General features: G+C 40.8%; 1 protein-coding gene across 2 annotated transcripts in view; it reads right to left on the reverse strand.

Annotated features, from left to right (window-relative positions):
- Positions 1–23,522, reverse strand: part of cdh7a (cadherin 7a) — a 98,158-nt gene that overhangs the window by 3,638 nt on the left and 70,998 nt on the right. For both annotated transcript variants that reach the window (XM_028432840.1, XM_028432841.1), the window contains 3 exons: positions 23,338–23,459; positions 10,677–10,794; positions 6,471–6,719 (listed from right to left, as the gene is read on the reverse strand). In XM_028432840.1, coding sequence (XP_028288641.1) covers positions 6,471–6,719; positions 10,677–10,794; positions 23,338–23,459 — 489 coding nt within the window. The remainder of the gene's footprint in view (positions 1–6,470; positions 6,720–10,676; positions 10,795–23,337; positions 23,460–23,522) is intronic.

Here is a 23,522-nt window from a genome sequence, read left to right on the forward strand (position 1 = left end):
TCTTAGCACTTCCTGTTCACTTTTCCTCAAAGTCAATGGGTTCTTTCAGTGTGTTTTCGGTTAGATGCCAGCAAATGCGCACACTTTTTAGATCTCTAAAAAAAGAAAGCAGTTGCTAATAAATAAATAAAGATTGTAGAGGAAACCCATGAGATGCATTAAATTGGAGAAAACATTTCATAATCATAGCCTCACATTCACGCTCAGATTACGTTACATACATACAGAATTTTATATGATGTTCAAAACGAGGGCACACTTTTCTACCCCTGCCTTAACAGGTTTGTGTTTTTTATTCTGCTATAGAACATTTCTGTAATTGTGTTGTTGTGGTGTCTGTGTTGTTGTTGATAATATCTGCGCATCTGTCCAGATTATGTGTCTTTGTGTATTTACTGTTTTTCCCTCTTTATTTTGTTCTCAGCACCCCACTGCAAGCAGCTCTCTATCTTTTAGCTTTGGCATATCAAAGATAAACAAATAAATTCCTTTTTTTAATCATGTTTTTGCATGTCTAGTAATGATAGCAGGCAGTTGCACAGTTTAAATGTGAAGCATCCATTTGCTGATGGAGATCTGAAAAAGAAAAGCTCTGCTTGGTGAATACAGACACATAAATAAGAGGCACAGACAGAGGACTTACACAGGGGACAGACAGTAAAATAAGAGACAGCTGAATGGACATGGTGATTTATAGAATGAGTCTGATAAGTAATACTCAGATAGAAATAACTGTCTGGAGATTTGCAGTGCTACGTAATGTCCTAATTGGCCCTCTGGAGGACTGAGCAATACCTGACCTATACTGGAGGGAAAAAGGCACTAGATCTTAACGAGATAATGATCATCTCAGTAGTTTGGATGTATCGTCCAAAAGCAACTGTATCATTAAAAAAGGTTTTAAATGACATTTATAAAAAAAAAAAAAAAAAAAAAAAACAGTCGGGCATTTAAGTAGAGGACAAGCTCTGTAATTAAATCTAAAAATATCAACCTGTGATTAATGACCACTTAGCTTATGAGTATGTAGCGCTAATGCTAATGTGCACCACACAGCCCTATGTGGCTTGGTGGCAGACGGGCGGGGTGAGCACATGCACATTTTCAGCCGGCTGATGTGATTGAACGTCTCAGACAAAAGTGATGACAAGAGGAGGAGTGAAACTCCAGAGAGCCCTTCACACGCAACATGCATTGTGGTTTTTAGGCTATGACAGATAACTAGAATCAGGGGTTGCTGGTGGGAGTGAATGTTCCCTCTCAAATGACGAGAAAGAGAGAGATGGATGAAGGAAAAAGGGAAGCAGATTTAAGACCACCTGAGGACGACATTTGTGAGACGTAGCTCAGGTCTTATTCTGCCTCGTGTCTCATCTGCAACAATACAATCACATGCAATCACAGCCTCGATTGCTACCTGCAGATTGAAAAAGATCTTGATGGAAGACTATCACGGCAGATCAGAATAAAGGATGGGGCAGAGCGGTCACGCATGGGCTGTTAATACAAGGGAAGGAGGAGGCCTGTGACGGGGGAGGGGTGGGGGTGGGCATTATGCACAAAGAGGAAACAGAGAGAAGAAGGAAAGAGGCTGATCCAATTGAGCAAAACAGACTGATGGGGGACAGCCGAGGACACACGGTCACATTCACACAAACACAGGGACACAAGGCGACTTGGAGGTATTAAACCGGAGGCCATTAGTTCTGAGCCTGTGGCCTGAGGCCATTCTGTGTAAAATAGAGCCAGCTTTCATTAGTGACGCCGGGTCCAGGGTTGCACTGCAACATATTTCCCCCTGTTGCTCTTTTGAAGTTTTCATTCATCACTAAAAGTATCCTCTGTTGCAATGAAACGAAGGCGGACTTCAAGGGGAGCAGAATAAAAGCCAAGTTTGACCCCATCAGAGATCTCATTTCAGTCATTGTATATATGCTGTTTAGATCCTCCTCAGCCCTCAGTAAAGATCACCTGAGCGTTAAACTATGACTCTGCTCTGATGGGGCTTTGTCTGCGGGTTTTATGAGCAATAATGCAGCCTGGAGGTGACGGCTCAGCGCTGCATCATCTTTAAGAGTATGTTAATGAATTCTCATTTACAAGTCTCTTTACTAACATATGGTGTCACTCTAGAAAACATGAGTGCCCTTGAAATGCAGTATTCCATTCAGCCCTTATCTCTACAACCTCTTAGAATTATTATTAAGTTAATAAAACACACTGACATGTATCTGGGAGAAGAGTTCCCACAGAAATGTATCTAAAATCTCATCAGTGACTCAGTCTGCCTGCAGGAACTGCATCCTCTCAATGAAAGTGCACATTTGTGTGCTCGTTCTCAAACTCAGGAAGCATTAATGGCATGTAAAGGAGATTACAGCGACAAATTGGAAAAACATGTCTATGTTTGTGTCTATTGAACTCAATGTCAATGTCATCAGTCAAAACAAAGCTGAAATATTTCTGCTCCATTTTGTTTACTCCCCGTGGCAGCTGACACTGTATGATCTATCACCTGCAGACTTCTGGGTGGCCATTGTAGACTTAAGACCACCACCAGCTGGGGCTGTCCCCGAAGAGGACATCATAAACAGCAGGCCAGGAGGTGGACTAGTGGGCAGAAGACCAGCGGCCTATACTAGGGTTCAATACAACCCAGCATCAGCTCTCCAATGTCTGCTCTCTGGACAATAAACTGAGCTACGTTTGACACTGCAGATTATGCAACAAGTTTAGATCTTGCCAAACTCAGACAAATCAGACCAAAACAGCCCGCCTGCCCCCTGATGGTGACGGGTTGCAGTTAGATATTCTAAAAAAAGGTGGAGGTAACCTTGAAGTCAGCAGCCAAGCTACACAAAAATTTGAGGGAAGAATGTGCTCGATGAGGAAGTGGGCGAGTGTTTGGGCGGAATAGTAATGCAAGCTTCAAATTCAACACCTACTGACTCTGGCTCCAACATGGCAGCATAAATAAGCTAGACATTATGGCTTATATTTTGTACAATAGATTTATACACAGGCTATGTTAAACCCAAATATGTGTACATAGAAAAGAATAGAAATACTTTATTCATCCCAAGCTGGAAAACATTGCACCAGGATGAATGAAACCACACTTGTTAGGCAAAAAGTAGATAGTTAATATACAGTAAAGCTCTACCAGGAAGTGCTTCTTCTTCACATAATACATTTTATCTGATGTTTTCTGCAAAGCATTCAGGCAAAATAAAGAAACTCTGAAACCCCTCTCCTCAAACTCAGCCCACCAACTCCAGCTAATTGATGTTGTTGGCAGGATTTCAAAGGTATTTTACTTGTAAACATACAGGCTGTTATTCAGAGTGGGCTGACCGGGGTCACTGCTATTTACCAAAGAGGAAGTGTGAGGGGATATATATCTCCCCTAGGTTTGACCTCTCAAGACCTCCAGATGCAACTGTGTGTTAGCCAAGGCAACTGCCCGAAGAATGCACAGCTGACTGTGTTGTAAAGTTTGAGGTGTGCTGCAGTTCCTGTAAATCTACATTATCTTCAATTAAATATTATTATTATTATTATTATTAAAACTTAACTATAAACTGCAAAGGTTGTCTGCTTAAACACAACATATTCCCACTGCAACTAAACAGATCATTTGAACCATGCTTGTTTCTTCTTCTTTTTTGCTGAAAGGAGAGTAGTCAAGAGTTTTATTGGAGACCAAGCGAGCATCTTTTTAATATTTCTTATAATCCATGCTCTTTCTTCTCCTGTGAGAGTATTGTAAAATATAAAAATCCCATCACAAAGATAGATCAGTTTAGATATTCTCAGAAGATGTTCTGTAAAAACGTCTCCGCCATGACATCAGATCTCATTATCTGAGCTCATATACCATAATTAGACTCCCTTTCTTACTGTGAATGAGTTCATTCTTTTTCACTGATGTTTCAGTGATTAATTGATCATTCACATACAGGTACAACCAAAGCAATAAGGAGACTTCCTGACAGCATTGTGTGTGTTTATTTGGTGTGTTTTTTTTTACTGCTGCCTTCTTTATTTGGTGTGTTTGCCATTCATCATATTTGCAATTAGTGCTAAGCAGCATGGACACAAACACACACAGTGCTGCTGAGGGACTGTAGCGACTCTTTCTAAAAGGTTTACTCTTTGCTCAGATCCACAGTACTGCTGCTTCACTTCAGCAAGCCTAATATTTGCTAACATCTACAATGACAGCCAAGTGTCTGGGCTGTGTTCAGTCACTGTTTGTGTAACATCAGTAGCTATTAGCTGGTGGTGCTGCTGCTTCTTTTATTGCTTTCCTGCAGATCTGCTTGTGGAGAACGTTTTTAGCTTTTATTCAGTGTAGTTTTGTGCTTCTAGTGTCTGTGATTCTGTCCTATACAGAATCAGCTGTAAGTGCTGTGACATTCATTTTTCCTTAGAATGAGCTGAGCCCGTTTTCTTTTGGTTGCTCCATAATTGTCCAAATCTGAGGACATGAAACTGCTGGCTGGCCAGTGAGAAGTGCTGCAATTTTCTGAGCTTAATTTGGAGGTGCACTTCACTTGACTATTATCCAAGTACCATTTTATACTTGTACTCCACTAAACTCCCTTTTTTTTTATTCCTCTGTGTGTTGAATATTTCACAGCTTTAGTCACAAATGATTTTACTTAACATAAAATATGCTATCTGTGTTACAGAATAATCTATAACAGTGAAGTCCCACCTAACCTAAGATTTTACTTGCACTTATTCACATGACCGCAGGAGGGTGCATAACATCCTGAATAACACTTGTTTCAATTGCTGTTATAAGTGGAACTTTATATAACCGCTCTACCAACCAACCAACCTAAATGCCACCCAGTTATATCTGTGATCAAGTCCTTGAACACAGGACATGAGTGTATATTTTTTGTGGCTCCGTCTCTATGTGTTCATGGGGGCAGGGATTTGCCGACCAAGTGACAAAATAAAATGTATTAAATGTTATGAATTTATTTAAGACAGGGGTCGGCAACCTTCAGCATTAAAAGAGCCATTTGGGCCAGTTTCCCACTGAATAGAGCACACTCGGAGCCACAAACCCCTAACTACTAATCTACACCTATCTGACCACTACATTGAAGGTAATATTAATCTATATATAGGCCTAATATAGATAGATATAATATTTATCTGAACAAAAAATGCCATTTTATATGTTATTTTGATTTCAGTGTGCCGTCATTAATTTCCTCCATGCCGTAGGCTACAGTAGTCAACCTGAATTATGAAACACGTTAGTTCAGGGTCCGATATAAAAATATGTTTATTTTCAGAATAACAGCTTGTTTAATTATTTCTTTCACCTCGTTAATGTAAGTTCTGCTTTGGAACTTCACTGCACAGCGTATCGTATCCATTTCAGGGCTGTAAGACGTCGCTTTGATTTTCACAAAGGATTGAGCTCTCATCTGGCTCGAGCGATGTTTACTTTTAATGTAGTTCATGATGGAAAACACCGCACAAGTATGAGGATCCAAAGATCGACAGGACTCCAGATGCAAACTTTTCCATGTTCATATAAGTGTCAGGAATGGCATTCCATGTAGGCTGTCGAACACGAGTTTGTCCGATGTCCCAGGTGCTGCGCACAGGACGCGACCGTTATGTATATTTTGACAAAATATTAAAAGTTTTAATTTAATGTCACGAGAGCATCTCAATCTCCAAAGAAACAACTATTACTATGAAAAAACTAAATGAATAAAATAAAATACATTTAAATTAAACGGCCATTATTTATTCAGATTATTATTATTTTTTAATAATAATGAGCTCGCCGCCTGGGAGCCACAACAGAGGGATGAAAGAGCTGCAGGTTGCCGACCCCTGGTTTAAGATGATCTTTACTTGTTTTTATTGCCTAACCATAACCAGATGTTTTTTATTCCAAATTCAGCTGCAATAAAATTAAAAGTTAATGCAGGTGAAAACAAAGCAACTTGCGGTGTCAGGGGGACTCAAACCTAGGACTCCTGAGTGTAAATCCACTGTGTTGCATTACCCCCACCATCCCCAAACTACCTCCTTTACTTGGACGTTTGCAGCTGTATCTGTCCCATGATCGGATGACATCAAGCAATACTTCCATATGTTTGTTGACCAAATGAGGACATGCTGCAAATTTCTAATAAACAAACTGCATATGGAAATTAAAGTTAAATGAGTTCCCATAAATCCCAGCTTCCTGGGTATTCTGTTGGTAATACTGTTATAAATGCAAAGCTTCTATACATTGGGTATTTTTATAATGTGATGTTGGATCTGATGAAACAGGAGGAGATACTGCAAGAATAAACTCAGGTTATATAAAATGCTCTGTCACCACACAGCGCACTCTGAGCTTTTTACTGATCTCTTCAGCTACAAAAAAAACAAGCTTGTTGTTACATGGACTTACATCTTTGACACTGAGGTCACATAGGTCTTACCCAGAAGTGTGATGATGCAGCCCAAAATAGCCAGGAGGGCGCCAGTGCTCAGGCCAGTCGCCGTGTAGGCCACGGCTCCACAAGACAAGGCCACGCCGTCAGAGTCGCAGTCACACACACGCACGGAGAGAGTGTTTGTGCTGCTGAGGGCAGGGCTTCCACTGTCCACAATCAACACGGGCAGTCGATACACAGGCTGCTCACGCCTTTTGAAGCCACCTCGCTTTGTCAATATGGATGCTGTGTTGTCTGCAAAATAGAGCAGAAGCATAATGGCATCATATCGATCAGACTTGTGAGAAAAAGCAGTGGAAGCTGTGCTTAACTTGCAGATCATCTGTAATGGCTACAAATGAACAATTAACTGCAAATATATGAATAACAGGTGTTTTAAAGATTAAGTTATGATGGCTGTGCTTTGTTTGTGCTGTTTGAAACTATTATAAAAAGCAGGAACGTCAACAGATGGTGTCATTAGCACAATTCATTATATGGCACACTGTGGTGTCTCTCTCTGGTCTTCGCCACCTGTTGGCTAATAACAGCTTCGGTTTGATGGTGGAATCTTATATGAGATCTCAGTGCATGAGAGAGAAACAGGCAGCCGAGAAGAGAACAATGGTCCATTACAGCAGCTAAAAACGAGCCATCTCGTCACAACTATATCATTAGATTGAACTGCACTTCAAATTGAGCACAATTGAAATTCAGATTTTCTTTCCTTGAAGGACAACCTCCTTTGTTTGTCTGAGGGATATTCAGGATGCTTTTTAGCGGTCCAATAAGGTAAAAATGAGAATACAGAAGGGTTTTTGACACATTGGTAACATCAGAGCAATATGCTCAGCACAGCTGGCTGTTAGATGTTACACAAATGTCTTCTGGTGCCTGGTGTGACCAATGGTCTGTGGGAAGCAAGGTATAAAACACCTATAAATAGTAAATGTCATGTAAGCATGACATACGTGACATGAAAACTTAAATGTGATTGCTGAACATGTTCCAAACTTCTGACCATCAATACACTTTGTATGGGAAGACTTTGTTAGAGTGTTTCTAGCACTCAGCCACAAGAACATTTGCAAGGTGTGACTTTATTCAATGAGGCAGAGGGTTCCTGGTGTTAGATGGGGTCGAGCTCAGGACTCTGTGCAGGCCGGACAAGTTTCTTTCACATCAGAGCTTTGTTTACAGATCTGGCTTTATGCACTGGGACAGTGTCATGTTGAATAATGGCACTGATCCCATAGCTGCATCAATATAACGTAGGAATTCTATTGAATTTGGTCAAACATACCCTTTTTACACTGACATTTCATTAGTTTGTCTTTATCCTGATTTGTCAAGCCAAATGTGATAACGCATTGCCAGATGAGGTTACAGTACCAGTGTTGGTAAATCAAGCAGCGTGGGAGACATGTTGGGGATGCACAACCATATAAACAGGTTATTGAAATTGAATAATAACATAATAGAGAGGCAGATAAGTTAACATTCATCCTTACATATTATCTAAAATGACCTCATCACAATAGTGATGAGGTCATTTGCATAATGCATAATGTATTAACATGTTAATTCCTATATATTGCTGAGATGCCAAACACTCACTACGTTTACAGGGAAAGATGCTCTGGACACACGGTGATTAACATTAGAATGACCACCTAGGGTTGGTATGTTTATAGTGACTACTGCAGGGCTACTTGAGAGTGACTGCCCAACACATTTTGATGAATAATTCCTACATGGAAAACCTCAGATTGTAGTAAAGCCATTTTTTTTCAGGCAGACTTTGCTCAGATACAGTTCTTCTGTTTGATAAGTGATTGCCTGTTTTAGGCTTCTAACACGAACTCTTCTGTCATTTCAACTTAAAAGCACCTGTGCATTTCAGTGGAGAAAAGCCTCCTTTCTTAATAGGGCTTTTATTGTGAAAGATTTGCAGACATATCATATGCAACGACAGCCGGGCGGGATTAAAGGACACAAAGCTGAGACATTATCATACATGCTGTATACCCACAGTGAATACATTAAATTAAAGAAGTGGAAAGGCATGGTAATGACTGTGTTTGTTTCTGGTGGCCAGGCCATTACCAAAGAACATATTTCATATAAAGAAGAAGTTATATATCAGCATTAGACTTGATTAAACTTTGGGACAATTAGGCCTAATCTGAAATGTATGTCAACCCAGACAGACACTTACAGCGAGTGAGTGAGCATCAGTGGTCAAAAACAGCAGCATGATAGTAGTGCTTTAGTACTGCTTTAACCTTTTGCAAAACAATAGAACATTTTGTGAGACCACAGGCACTACAACCAAACCCATGGGGTTGGACTTTTTGTCCTTCTAATTGGAAAGTCTGGACTCACACCTTCTGAAAGGTAACATGGCAGTCAGGGCTTAGCTCCTACACAGCCCACCTCAGAGGGCGTTTCAGCTTTGCACACACTTTTTCAAACCAGCGGGGAATTATGTAGGTTAGTAATGATGGAGCCAGCTGCTATTCTCAAGTGTCTTTAAAGCTATATGCAAATGAACACTTAAGTTTTCCTATAGGAGAAGCTAATTTTCTTCTTCCTCCCACTGTTTTGCATGTAGGTGGTGATCAAATCATTACGGCACAAAGGCAGTTTTCAACTCATACATTAAGGTTAATGTCAGGCTGTGATGTATCATACAGAGACTGAGCAGAACTGTGGCACAAACTGGGTTACCTTAGACATGGAAAGTTTGTTTTTGCATTCAGTTATGATGAACAATTACAGAAAAAAAGGTAGCGGGGGCATTGTCACAGCAGAATTATGGTTTCATTTGGCAGGGCCGGGCTTGCCGAGAGGCACCACTTACTCTGAACTACTTCTCCTAAGTCAGATTGCGGAGTGGATCGCGGCCAGATGCAGGGTGGATGTAGAGTGCTGGAGTGAGCAGCCACCAAAGTGTCAATTGCATTGCTGCCAGACTCAATTTGAAGGAAGTCAGCAGCAAATAGACCATACCTAACTTGACCAACACCCCTTACAGACTCCAATAGCCAGAGGCAATTTTCACAGGGATTTTTGATATAACAGGCCCAATGTGACACTTTGTGACAAGGACGAAGACTTTTAGTTTCCATTTCCCATTCTTAATTACACTGCATGAAAATATAGTTTAGCATTATTTTACATTTTTATGCCATTTTCAGTCCTCCCTGTTATCCCAGAATCTGTGAGATTGCACAGTAATTCATTTTCAGGCTACAAGCTATGCACTTCATTCCACACTACAGTGTTACACATGTAACAATATCATATATTCAACACTGGATTATGTCTTCAAGAAATCATAACTACAGTATCATGACAAATTGTAAACTTAATGTTAAAAGGAGGAACATGGAGGTGGAGGGAGGGCCTGCGATCATATGCACATACTCACACCATGAGTATTTGGTTACCATAGTAACGACCCTGTCTACTACATGGTCTAAAGGTCTATAGGCTATTGCTCACATTAAAAATGATGGCAAAGCTTCATATTTGTGACACTCTCACACCCTGACTGACAGAAACAGTTTGTTGTTTTGAGTTTGGCAAGTGTAGAAATGATGTGACTGTCTGCTGGATTGAAATTATCCTGTAATAGTCAGAATTCATCCAATCACCTGCCAAGTATTTTAGAAAGTGCCTGATCTTTCAGTTTCCAAGGAAGAGTTCGGAGTAACAAACCATCTGGCACATCAGGGTAGTTTTTCTCAGCCATGGATACAAATGATTTCTGATTCTATTGTTAGTTTTGTTAAAGTCAAGATGAGACCTAAAAATGAAGCATTTTTCTAGCAATAGCACCAGCTATCAAAAAACAACAAGTCTGATGATAGAATCCTCTTCATGTCTCACCTTTCCTACAAATCACAGAGACCATTGCACACTAAAGTTCAAGCAAACTGAGTAAGATTAAAGTTAATAATAGATGGTGGTGATGGAAAGTCCACCAGATGACTGAACAACCTCCTGCAGCACGATCCACTGTCAAAACACTCCTACAGCCCATGTTTTAGTTAGCAACACTTCTGCTTCTCTGACTTCTCCCGACCTTCAGATACTCTAAAGCTTCTGATTTCTGTAAAAATGTGGCTGAGACACTGACGTGCAACCAGAAATAATCACAAAAAAGCAAAAGCCATCCAGGCTGAAGGTAATATCACAGAATCACACCTTTATTATCTCGCAGAGTGAAGTTGAGGTTGCCGGCAACAGGTGCATCCAGAGCGAAATAAAAGCGGTGACCGCTCAGAGGTTCATCCTTATCCACGGCGCTGATGGTCTGGATCACCTGAGGACAACAGGGACACAAAAGAAGACATTCAACAGCAGTTAGGTGAGTTTAGTAGGTGTAAATTGTTTGATGTGGGCTAGCGTGTACTGTCCTCAATGATATGAGGAGAGCTTGTCATCAAGCCTTTGTATATACAGCTCTCCTCACTCTGTCATAGATTTACCTACAAGGTATAAATCCTGTTTGAATGTCCAGCAAGTGAAGCGGAGAAAACCAGCTGGGTTCTGATAAAAGGGAAAAGATTTGTTTTATAATGTTTGGCTGTGGTTTTGTGTCATTTATCTCTTGAAGTACAGTAAGTGCTTATTTGGCAACCGCTTGGCAACCTCTTAGAGATGAAGTGTTTTCTCTTTTGGAAGTGATTTCTCTGAAGCAAATCATTGTCCAGAGATTACCTTTCAGTCCCCAGACAAAAAACACAACCAGCGCGTTCAGTACCAACCAACTTTTCTTTTGCCTTTTTAAACAGTTTTACATAATTAGCTTCTATAGGCTGAGGTGTTCATTTACATTTACAGAATAAAAGAAATCAATCCTTTTATGAAGAAACATAAAATGTTCTTGAAGACATGAAAACAAAATAAATAATCTTTGCAGCAACAACAGTCTTTGCAGAGCTTTATTATGGTGCATTAGAGCAGAAACACAGTTCTTTAATATAACTACTTATCTATTTTTATGAAGAGCTTTGAGATGATATGTTTTTAATATAACTATACACCTGTTGTATTGGTCACTGTTTTGAAGGTAAAACGGCCCTGATCCTTCAAGGCCTGGACTCCACCAGACCTCTGAACCTGTGCTGGGGTGTCTGACACCAAGATATTAGCAGCAGGTCTTTGAAGTCCTATAAAGTACAAGTAAGGCATCCATGAAACCAGACTTAACCCTACACATCCCGCATACTCTTAATTAAGGTTTGGGGAATTTAAAAGTCAACACCTGTGTTCCTCAAACTATCCTGAAGCAACAAGGATGTCTATGTCCACTAATGAAAAAGTGGACATGGTCTGCAGGCCCGGCCCAAGGCATAAGCGAACTATGCAGTGGCTTAGGGCCCCCGGGCGCTTATAGGGCCCCAAAGAGGGCCTGTAACCTGGGTAAAAAAATCAGTAATCTCTCTCCTCCGCTGTATTTTTCATGCAAAAGCTTAAGCTTTGTTTTTAAAAAAATGCAAACCTAGGGTTAGGTGTCCATAACTCCAATAATGTCCTGTTACTCTTTGAATGGTTACATACAACTTGACCGAAGCTTTATCAATGCAAATTGATTGAATTTGTTGTTGTTGTCCTATATTAGTACTGTGCATTATAGTATTGTTTTAATGCCTTTTGTAAAATAATATTGTTCAATATTATAGAATATACATATTATATCAATATACATTGATGCACGCTAACAGTTTTGTTAATCAATATTGATCATATAATTGATAATATTGTATGTGATCTATTTTGATATATCATATTTATTGATGTACATTGATGGATGTTACATTGATATTGAATTGGAAAACGTATTTAATGCAGCTAGTAATTATTACTGTTATTTGTGTGCACACTAACTGAAACCCTGGCCCTGTGTCTCATCCAGGCCATGTTTGATGGCGAGCTACTGATAAGGCCTAGAGCCTGAACTCAATTAATTCATCTCAACTCAAGATGGGAAAAGACTTTACCACCTCAAGCCTGAGGAGTCCCCTTTCCAAGTTGGGCTGGTAGGAGGCTCCTGTAGCCTACACAAACTTTTGCCCCCCTGCATTACTTCTGCCACGTCCCTCTCCACACAGTCAATTTCCACACTGCCCCTTTCGGGCCGCTGTGTGGCATATGGACATTGGGAGAGTTTGGGAAGTTGAATGAATAACATTTAAGGCACAATCACATCGATTGTAACCATGTAATTTTTAAATTGATAACTACTTGAAATGGCCATTCAGATTCTTTGTTTCATGTCTGTGTTGTTTGTCTGCAAAGTCCATAATATAAGGTACCATCAAAACACAAATCTTCTATCTCTGTCTCTCTCCAGATGGTTTCCTAACTTCTGATACTAGCCTGGGCTATCAATAATAACTAGCATATTTGCTACACACCAAAAGTCCATGAAAAAGGGTTATTTTCTATTTTAAAAAATAACGTCTAATTTATCATAAAATAATGATTAATACAAACAAGATGATATTAGACATTCAGTAGCGTGTATTTCACACAGTGCAGCCTATAGGATGATGAAGCATCTGATGCTGAGGTGGTGGTATGAAATTTTGCTTAGGGCCCCATAAAGGCTTGGGCTGGCCCTGATGGTCTGCAACAGTGCTTATTAAGGTGCCAACGTAGCATCCACATGAACCAAGATTCCCCAGCAGAATGTTGCCCAAAGCATCACACCGCCTCCACCGGCTCGTCTTCCCCTCAGAGTGCATCCTGGTGCAGTGTTCTCCACAGTGCTCCACCATCCACACAATGTCCAAGAAGACAAGCTTAATCAGACAACACCACCTTCTTCCATTGTTTCACAGTCCAGTGCTGCATCCAATGATGCTCATTGTAGGTGCTTCCATCAGTGGACTCGGGTCAGAATGGACACCCTGACTGGTCTGCAGCTCCATAAACAACATACTGCAGTGCACTGTTTGAGTTATTCTTCTGTTGGATATGACCGCACAGGCCAGCCTTTACTCCCCACATACTGTCCTGAATGCTCAAATAATGATTAAATCCTGCATTGTGTTTTTTCCTCAGAGACCACCCAACAACCAAAAGTTAGGTGGCATGAACAAGATGGTATCGTTATGAACCACACCTTGGAGTGGCATGATGGATCCTTTTTTATTTATAGTCTATAGCTCTCTCTATAGCCTAAAACTTACAACCTCTAGGTGCAGCAGACTGATGGGGTGCATGTCGATGATGTTAACATCAGGTGAATCTGTTCATGAATAAGTTCACTAAATCACCAAAGCCCTGCTCTGTGCATGTATTTTTCTACTTGACCAGATCACCTCTGTGAAGCGTAAAATTCACTTGTGAATGTGTACATGCCTGTAAACAAAGTGTATTTCAATCTTGCTTTTGTCCTAAAAGTGTGCAATCAAAGACAGAGAAAACACAGCAGCAGCCATGCTGTGAGACCGACTTTTTTTGGATAATTAAAATGTGTGATGACTGGGAAAGTCAGACGCTACTTTTGCCTCTATCATCAGATTGTGCAGAGTCACAGATGACTGGCTAACTGTGTTTTCTTATGCTAATATCTCAAAGACGATCAGACCTGCTGGCCTTGACTGCCACATAAAAAAATAAGCACATCAGGTCAGTCCACTGAACGTTGCTACGCTGATGCCTTTAAAAATAAATGCGTGTGCGATGCAGCCAGGCGTTCCTACTTCATTATTACAAGTATGAAAATGACTCATGATAAGAACTGCTCTATCCTGAGGCGATGCAAGACACGCATTCATGTCTGTGAGTTAAACAAGTGAATACTATTTGTTGAGCCCACTTTATTTTGCCTCAGAAGCCAGGACTAAACCTCACTCCCTTTATTATGTAGCAGTGTTGACAACTATAAATAATTTAGGAAATCAAATTACCAAATAAAGCAATTTATTTACACCCACCAGCATGTGCTGTAATGATTTTACATTCATACAAATGTGCTATCTGAAAATCAAGTTATCTCTCTCCCCTGCAAAAGAACACAAACAAAGCTTTAAAATCGAGCTGCAGAAAGAAAATAAAGAGAAAATATTACTCGGTACATGCTGTACATGGGAAGCGCATCACACACCAAGATGCCATATGGACGACAAATGATAGCCAGCTCGACGGCCATCAAAGTGGGAGTTACTGCAGCAGTGTCCTTATAAATTTAGATCAAGCCTCCTGAATCCTTTGTAGACAATCTAGAAACTCAACCCTGTGACAACTCACACCCGTGGACAGGATCCAAGAGATTCTTAGAAGCAATTCACACTAAATTATCACATTTCCCAGCCCCAAACAGCTCTGCGTCTAACATCAAGACAAAAACAAAGTTAGAAAAAAAAAGAAGAAGGCAATGATCCATCAGTGCCCAGACATGGATTATCAGTTGTCAGCTGTGATTAAATGCTGCTGGTTACAAGCTGTCAGGTATTAGGGGTGTGTGTAGGTGGTAAACGACATCCTGCCAATTATTAAAACTGGCAGGCGGGGTGAAAAATTCATGAATATTTTACTCTTATTTCTTAACAAAATTAAAATACTTGCTCTTTCATCAGCGAAAAAGAAATGGCAAAGTCTGCTTTTTTGTGTGTGTTTAGAGAGCAGAAGGGAAATATATATCAGAGATGCAGAAAGGTTATCTCGTGTAGCTGAAGAACATTTGGATATCTGTGTACACAGGCGGAGTGATGTTTGTGTCAGCGGCAGATCACTGACAGGTAGACGCAACAATTGAGCACCTAAACATGCGGCGTACGCGCACTCGGCTCCGTATCACCAAAGCTGCCATTGATCGTGGGATCATAATAACTCACACTCTGTTATGGAAATTTTCACGTCTGATAGAAACCTTTCTTTGTGGTTCTTACACCGGCGATGAATCCTATACACATTTTGAACCCCTTTGATGTCCTTTGAATATTGCAGATGGATCCGAAGCTTATCTCCGAGAAGGGTTTCCATTCCTCACTGCAGAGGGAGAGGACTGTAAATCATCCTTAAATCAAACACTTTGTAATGTATAATGCCTTTCATTAGTGTGGCTCTGATGCAAGGCGTTCCGGAGAACCTTTGGTAGGGAATCCTCTAATGGGTTGAGGAGGAGATAGGAGGAGAGGGGCATGGATGTAGACATAAATTCTCGCTGAAAGACATTAACAGCGGCAGTCGACTGGTGCCTGTCGGAAGGCACGACTGAGGAGGCCTATGAATCACAGAATTAAAGCTTTTTTTTTTTTTTAGTTTACACTTGGCTGCGTGTCAGATCAAAAAGGATATTAAAGGACAAAGGTGTCTCTATTTGTCGCCTCGGGGAAATGTACTAACAACAAAAGGAGCATATGCACACACGCATCGCACATACAGCATCATCGCCACTGGGAAATCTAGTCAGGATATTTGTCAACTTCATTAGTCAAGTTTCCAACCAAATGGAGCCAAATTATCTAAAAAATATGCAAATGAGGTTCCATCCACTGCAGCAGAGCAGCAGTCAAACCACTGCTGATGGATGGAACGATGGGAGCTGTTGTTCTCTTTAGTGGAAGCTTGAGGGGGCAAAGGAGCTTTGCAGATGCACGTCTAGCTGCAGTACCTATCCACTGCCAGTTGGTGTCAGTGTATAAGAATATGTACAAAACATCTGGAAATGTAAGCTACTCTTGTTTGTGTTTAAGTTAGAAGAAGATTAATCCTCGATGGTCAGTGTTTATTAATGAATATCGTCATAGCAACACACAGCCGTCATCAGTGGAATTTATCCTTCACTCAGCACAGGGCCATAAATACTTCTCATGCCTCACCTACAACATGACCCTGTTCATCTGCTGGGCTCTTTGTACCTTCACATGCTGTTGTAGGAGCTCACAAAGTTCAATGAAAAATGGGAAGGACAACTCACACTCAATGGTCGAAAAAGAAATTATTATAAAAAACATCAAAATGTTTCTGATGTTTTTTTTTATGTGCAATTTCATTCAAAGCACAGACAGAATAGCACCAACTGACTTTCATGTTAAATAATAATATTAAAATAATTATTATTTTAAAAAGTGAAAAAAATAAAGAATCAATCAAAGCCTGGGGCTGCATCATGGGAAATGTGGGGTTCAGTGTGATGGACACTAATGACTAAAAGTCAAAATATCTCAGCCTCTGCTTCCTCAGTTTTGAACGCTAAATGTATCAGTATGTTAATCAAAAATCCCAACTGAGGAATTAAAAATAGATCATTTCATAACCACAGACTGTTTGAAACAATCCCAAAGAATACTCTACTAGGACTGATGATGATGGGATCCAGCACGCTGAATAACATCCAGCACAATCCAAGTAACAACACCATAAACAGCCTGTTTGTGAACGTGACAGCAAGTCATATACGTTTCCACAAACTACAGGGGAAGTGGAGCTTGTAGTGATTTGTGGACTGAATGAGAACATGTTAGGTGACACTTGACAGCTTATACTTTTCATTACCAACAGCAGAAAGCATCAACACTTCATCATTCAGATGCATGTAATAATAGATAATAAGCATAAATATAAAACAGAGCTGGGTTTTAAACCGCAAACATTTTGACAGAAATGTGTCTGTGTGAGAACTCAGTGTTGAAAAGTTGTTTTTATTTAAATAGATTATAGACAAGCTGTTCTGTTTGTTTACCAACTGATATGTGATTGCAGCATGGGTATTTAAGAATGTTAAAATGTATACTACTATAGACGGCGAGTGAACTGTATACAACAGAAGCAGCTGTGGAGACGTTGAACGCTCCACAGACAGTGAAACTTTGAGTCATTGACAACTCCACTGATATCTGTAGCTGATTAATTAAATTGCAAATGTTGATGTAAATAAACCTCAGACTTTTATCAACATCTTGTATTATGTTAACTTAAATAGCTGTCATGACAACAGTTACAGACCATAGCAGCTATCAGACAGAACAATTCCTGATACTGTTACCGGCACCTAATACACAGAGTAGAAGTTGTGTGTCTTCACAGTAATGGCTTCACCCATGGATGAAACCCGACCTGACCTGAACCCTGACCTAATAATCCAAGATGGCCAGTGAATCAATATGAACGTCTAAAAACAGATTCTGTGCCAGCTTAAGCTACAAATACAGGCTGACAATGGGGCAATCTAGACTTTTAGTTTTACAAGGAAATTTCAACTTATGACTGACTGGAGGAACCCTATCTTGAAATCCAAGATGGCTGCTGTCTCCAGATTTTACATCGTTTTTGCCTACGTCCTCAATATCTGAGGATTTATGTAGTAGTTCTTCATGTTTGCACAGCTGGAAGACAGACTATAAGTATTTGTTTTCGTGCCAGACGACTGAAGTTTAATATTTAAGATCTTTTCATCATTCATATATACCACACTCAACCCACCATCAGTTCTTCTGCATATGTTTCTATACAACCTTATATTTCTTTGGGACTTTTATACTTTTATTGTGCTCTCTGTCATGCTAAATGTTTGCAACAATAACAACTGCATTTCTGTTCAGGGATGAATAAAAATCTGTTTCCTGCTTTAATATTGAAGATAATACAGTCAACACAACCGCACAAACAAAACAGGCATTCAAAACAATATCAATTAGGCCTCTGGGAGGAAAAAACCTGGGCTGTCACATGGACTGTGTTTTGTTTTATTTACCTGTTGCACTACACAAGCGAACTAATTTCTGTCTGCACCAGTTTCACAAACTGTAGTACTGTTCTTTTATTTTGTCTCATTAAATCAGCTGTACACAGAGTGCTGCCCAACTTTTATCTGTGGAAATGTTTCTGTGGTGTTTTAATAGGCTAAAATGCTGCTTAATGTGTTGTTATAAATTGCTAACAATGAAAAAACATCTTTGTCTTTTGCATAAATCCTAACCTTCTGGAGCAAATTAAACCCAGAATAAGACAATATTGTACTCATAAGACCATATCCAAGATAATGCTCAGGCCTCAGCCATGATTTATTGAATCCAAAGCCAAATTCTGAGTCTGGGCTTTTTTTTTTTTTGAAGACTCTTTGGAGTGGAGTTATTTGTATTCTGTTTCCTCCAGACACGGTGCCACCTGGATGATTGAGCTGAACCTTCACAGACCAAATCCCGACTGTTCACTCAGTGATTCCACAAGTAACGCCCTGCCAACTAAAACATGTCTGTTTCTCACCGGAGTGCAGCTCACACAGTCAAGATTTAATTCTCCCCGCTGCCTGAAGTGTGTTAGTAAACTACAATGACCATAATTCACTGAAACTATGACACAAAGCGTCTGAGCTCCACTGAGCTGCTGTGTTTCTGCGCTCAGACTCAGGCGCTGGCTGTCTGAAATGTGGCCTTTATAATGAGGGAAGTAATGTCAGCTAATGTAGCACGGCAAGACTGAGAAAAATCTGAGCAGTAACAAGCTCCAATCACACTTTCCCCTCTTTGACACCAGTGAAGTAAACACTCCATAGCATTTTAAAATCCACTCCTTCAGTTCTCTCAAGTCTCAGCTCTGGTTATAACACAGTCTTTAAGGTGTAATTATCCAATTCTGAGCAGGATATGACCGAAGAGTCTTTCCTTTGAGCCACCTAAAGCCCTGTTGGCAGATGAGTCACACAATAAGATCAAGCCAGCCACTTCAAAGTTGAACTAAAGAGTATAAATAAGCATCGCATCAAATAGGTGGCACTGGTTGCCATGGAGATTCGACAGCTGTCACCAGGGGTTGTGTTGACGAAGGAAGTGGTGGGTCTGCCGCTTTCACACCCCTCAGCCTGCGCTGCTCCGTCTCAGCCTCCTACGCCCTAAACATCACCCACAAGTGACACCCGGAACTTTTTTTTTTCACAGCACCCATCAACACACACATACACATTTTTTTTATTGACAATCAATATGTGTCATTCAACAAATGTCATCTTTCAAATGTCTCTTCATTTTTTTCCTAAGCCTTTTTCATTCACTCCACATCAACCGTCTGAATTATTATTTGCAGAGACTTCTTGGCATCAAGTGTGTTTGTTGGCATGATCCTGACAAGCCCAAACTGCCGAGGCTAAAGACATCTCCTGGTGAGATCTGAGATTAAATCTGCTCCCTGCTCCGTCTTTTTATAGAGCAGGCAGTATGCTGCCACGTGTTCATGTTTTCTGTTTCCCCTGTGCCTCGACATATCTGTTTTCATCTCCCACCTTGATCCAACACCTATAATAAACTGATAATTTGAATGCTGGCTGGGGCTGTGAAGTTTTGTTGGTTGATTGATGTGACAGTAGACACTGCATGTAATGAGGAAATAGTATGACAGATCAGGGGAAGAAACAAGTGTTCTTGACCAAGAGTTTTTAAAAGTCTACACTGACTCCTTTGCTGCTGACTATCATCAGTATTCCAGACAGATATGTTAAAAAAAGTATATCATTTTGTACAGTGTAATAAATATTAATGTCTATACAGACTGTGGAATGAATTGATTGAAGACTGTAGTAAATTAGAACATTCCCACGTCTAGGTTCAAAGTAGAATGCATCACCCTGCAGCAGTGCAGGGAGGGGCAGGGAGCAGATCGGGGCCAGCTGAATGCCAAGTCCACTCATGTATGTAATGGTTACACTGAAGTGATTGTACAACATAACCCCACCCCTCCTCACTATCCCCACTGCCCATGCCCCTTCCACCCCATCATAATATCAATTAATATTATGGCAGAAGACAGACGCACCGGTGATCCGTAACAAGTGGCATCTCTGGAGAGCCCCAGTGCCACGAGACGGCTTTAATTAGGCCTGAAAAATGGCAGGTTATTCCGTCCCTGCACTCCCTGTTAATCTGTGGTACAGAGACACAGAGTCGACCCTGGCCCCAACTGGCAAATGTTATTATTTCATCTCCGTCGCAGCTGTGAATAAGCCAATGGGCGTGACAGCGAGTGGGCGGCCTTAGATTTTTAACAAAGCTTTACAGAAAAGCAGACACAGTTATTGCGGCCAACAGCTGGACATACAGTATGCAGCGGGAGCGTTTTAATTAATTAGGAATCAGGGAGGTGCTGGAGCACATATCTGACAGGTTATGAGTCCAACCCTGCCTGTCTGCTAACAGACAGCCGACACCTAGTTGTAATTCAAACTGTGTTTTCACATTCAAATGTCAACCTCTCTCCTTCCCTTTGCTCTGTATGTGTTTTGGGGTGTAAATTTCATCATGAAATTTCCATTTTGCTTTCCTTCATTATTCAGTCTGAAGGTGCAATCCCACTGGTACACTTCAGAGTTGCCTAACAGGAGGCTGCATTTGAACCAGATTGAATAGAAATAGGAATTAGTGGAAAATAAAAAAAAAAAAGAAGAAGAAGAAAACAAGCACTCCTTGTCTGCGGCAGTTATTGACTTGGACAATGAGGTGAAGGAGAGGACAGAAAGCAGCCTTCACATTCATGTTTGTCCCACGTGGAACACAGCAGACCCCTGTGTGTTTCAGGGTAAATCAAAGAAACATATTTCACACTTCAAAACAGGAACCATGACCATTTCAACCCTATAACACTGATGGTACTTTAGAAAAATGTGTGACTAAATGCATATGCATGCTCTGGCGAATTAAACCTTTTATATGATAATATTTGTATATAAAAGTATGGCAGCCTAATAAAACAATGTTACATCAGTTGTAGCTTTAGCTGTTTAACATTAGCTACACTGGTCAACAGAAGAAACAAAAAGTACCCAATAAAAGTGAGCTCTCCTATGAGTTTAGGGGGGTTATTTCTGGGACTTGTTACCTTGGCAATCTCGAAAATGAAACTTTCAGGGTGGGTGTATTTTAGGGTGAGTCCCAAACTCACTCAAACCACTTTTACATGACTAAATTACATCAGTACTACCAAGTATTGATATCTGCCAAATTGAAATCTGAGAGCACATCTGAGTGAGAGTTAGAGAAGGAGAGAGAGAGAGGAGACTTCTCTTCCTCCAGTGCTTGTAAAGCCAACACAGGTGAATCAAATGTGGTCATGATAGCCGAGGTTAAACATTTCATGGCAGTTAGCTTAGCGTTTTTCTATTATAGTGTCAAATGGAGGAAGCACAAGTCTTCTTCCATCATTCAGTCTCCTCGGTGCAGCTACACAAAAACAAATGTTTTATATGTTGGTGAGTATGCCACCTATTAGCATAGAGAAAAGCAGCTCCGAGCCATGGCTGCTCTTTTTGACTGCATTAGTATTTAAGTACATGGTTCAGAATTTGAATGCATCCCGTCAGCCGGCTGTACGGACGAGGACAGAGGCCTCCGTCAGCAGCAGCAGCAGCAGCAGTTCCTCCCTTTACAGCAGAGCGGCTCCCGGCTACACCTGGGGGGGACCTCGCAGCTCAGCTATTGAGTAAGCAATCTGTCTGCTTCAGCTGAGTAATTACAGATCTGCTGTACCTTTTACTGCTGATGATGCTGTCATGGGCAGTGGCTGTTGCTATGTCCTGCAGGCTGCTGTGATTGTCGGGGAATGACTTTGTTTCAGCCTGTGTGTCATAATTTATCAGGCGCTGGTGGGGGTGGTGTTGGGTGGGGGGGGTGTACAAATTCTCTGCTGAATTTGGAATATTGACGGATGATAGATAATTCCTTGTGCGGCTCTAAATTTAATATCGGCGTGCAACAACAATCGTCTGAGGATAAGTGGCGGGCTCATTAAACAAAAATAGACATTCAGGTCCGCTACAATGGGTTCTTCAATAATGATGGCAGCTAATATAGAGGCAGTGTTTATTCCAGTGAATGCTATACCCTACAGCTACAATCTGATGAACTACATTTAAATTCTTACTAAAATACCTCAAGGCAGCTCGAAACTTCACTTACGTTACAAAAAAATTAGACCCTCACAGAGAACCCGTGGTGCCTCATTGGGGGAAAAAAAAGACCCACATTGTGGTCAAGCATTATGCACACAGGGGGAAAAAAATAAAAAATAAAACACACATATGAAATATAACCCCTCATTTTTGCAAATGAAATCATTTGCTATTTTTTGTTCACCCTCCCGTGAGCACGGTGACAAACAGCCTGGAAATATGAATGCAAATAACATATTTAAAAAGGGCCTAATAGCCATTTCCAATACAATGCATCATTCTGATCAATTGTACTTATTCAGGTCTACACGCCTCCTTTACCCTTCGCCTCTGATTGTATTTTCCAAATGCCAAGAAGCAGACGGATCGCCGCCGCAGACACACAAGTCATTTAACAACAATGAGGCCAAATGCTAAAGGGGAAAAAATGCAGCACGTGGGGGGGCACCGCTTCTCCTCCTCCAACTCTGAAATCCCTCCGGTTACCTTCACATGATATTGTGATGCATTTTTTTTTCTCCCACCGCAGCTGATCATCTAATTACACAGGCCTCCCGAACAGAAAGTCAAACCGCTGCAGAAACACCCCTCCGTCCCAGCATGAGATATCACATTAGGCCATGATATTATTGTGGATTAGGACCACAGGCAGACTCCAGCGCCACCATTAATTTGGTCAGCTTTGACAGTATGGAATGAGAGAAACATCTCTAATGAACGATAACACCTACAATACCTGCTATTAAATGGAAAGGATGTGTTTCATACTAATGATGCGGTCTCCCCGGAAGGACCTCGAGCTGTGAAGTGGGTACTGTATGTGCACATCGGACTTGTTTTGAGGAGGAAGAGAGAGTTTTTAATGGCTTTGAGAGTCAGCAGGCTGTCTTTGTGAGACGAACTTCAAGCGAGTGTGGAGAGAGGAGGAAGGGGAAGGAAAGGTACACTGACTGCAGAGCTGTTTCTGGGTCTTACCTGTCCCGGCATGGTATTTTCACAGAGGAGGGTTTCATAGTCTATGGCAAAGACTGGAGCATTATCATTTATGTCCAGCACTGTGATGAGGGTGATGCCTTTCCCAATCTGAGCTGGATCCTCTGAAAGAAAAGAGAGAGAAAGAGAAACTTTCTTTTAATTATGCTTTAACTCTGTCAAATTAT

The sequence above is a fragment of the Parambassis ranga genome, chromosome 20, assembly GCF_900634625.1.
Source record: "Parambassis ranga chromosome 20, fParRan2.1, whole genome shotgun sequence".
In the NCBI taxonomy this organism is placed as follows: domain Eukaryota; kingdom Metazoa; phylum Chordata; class Actinopteri; family Ambassidae; genus Parambassis; species Parambassis ranga.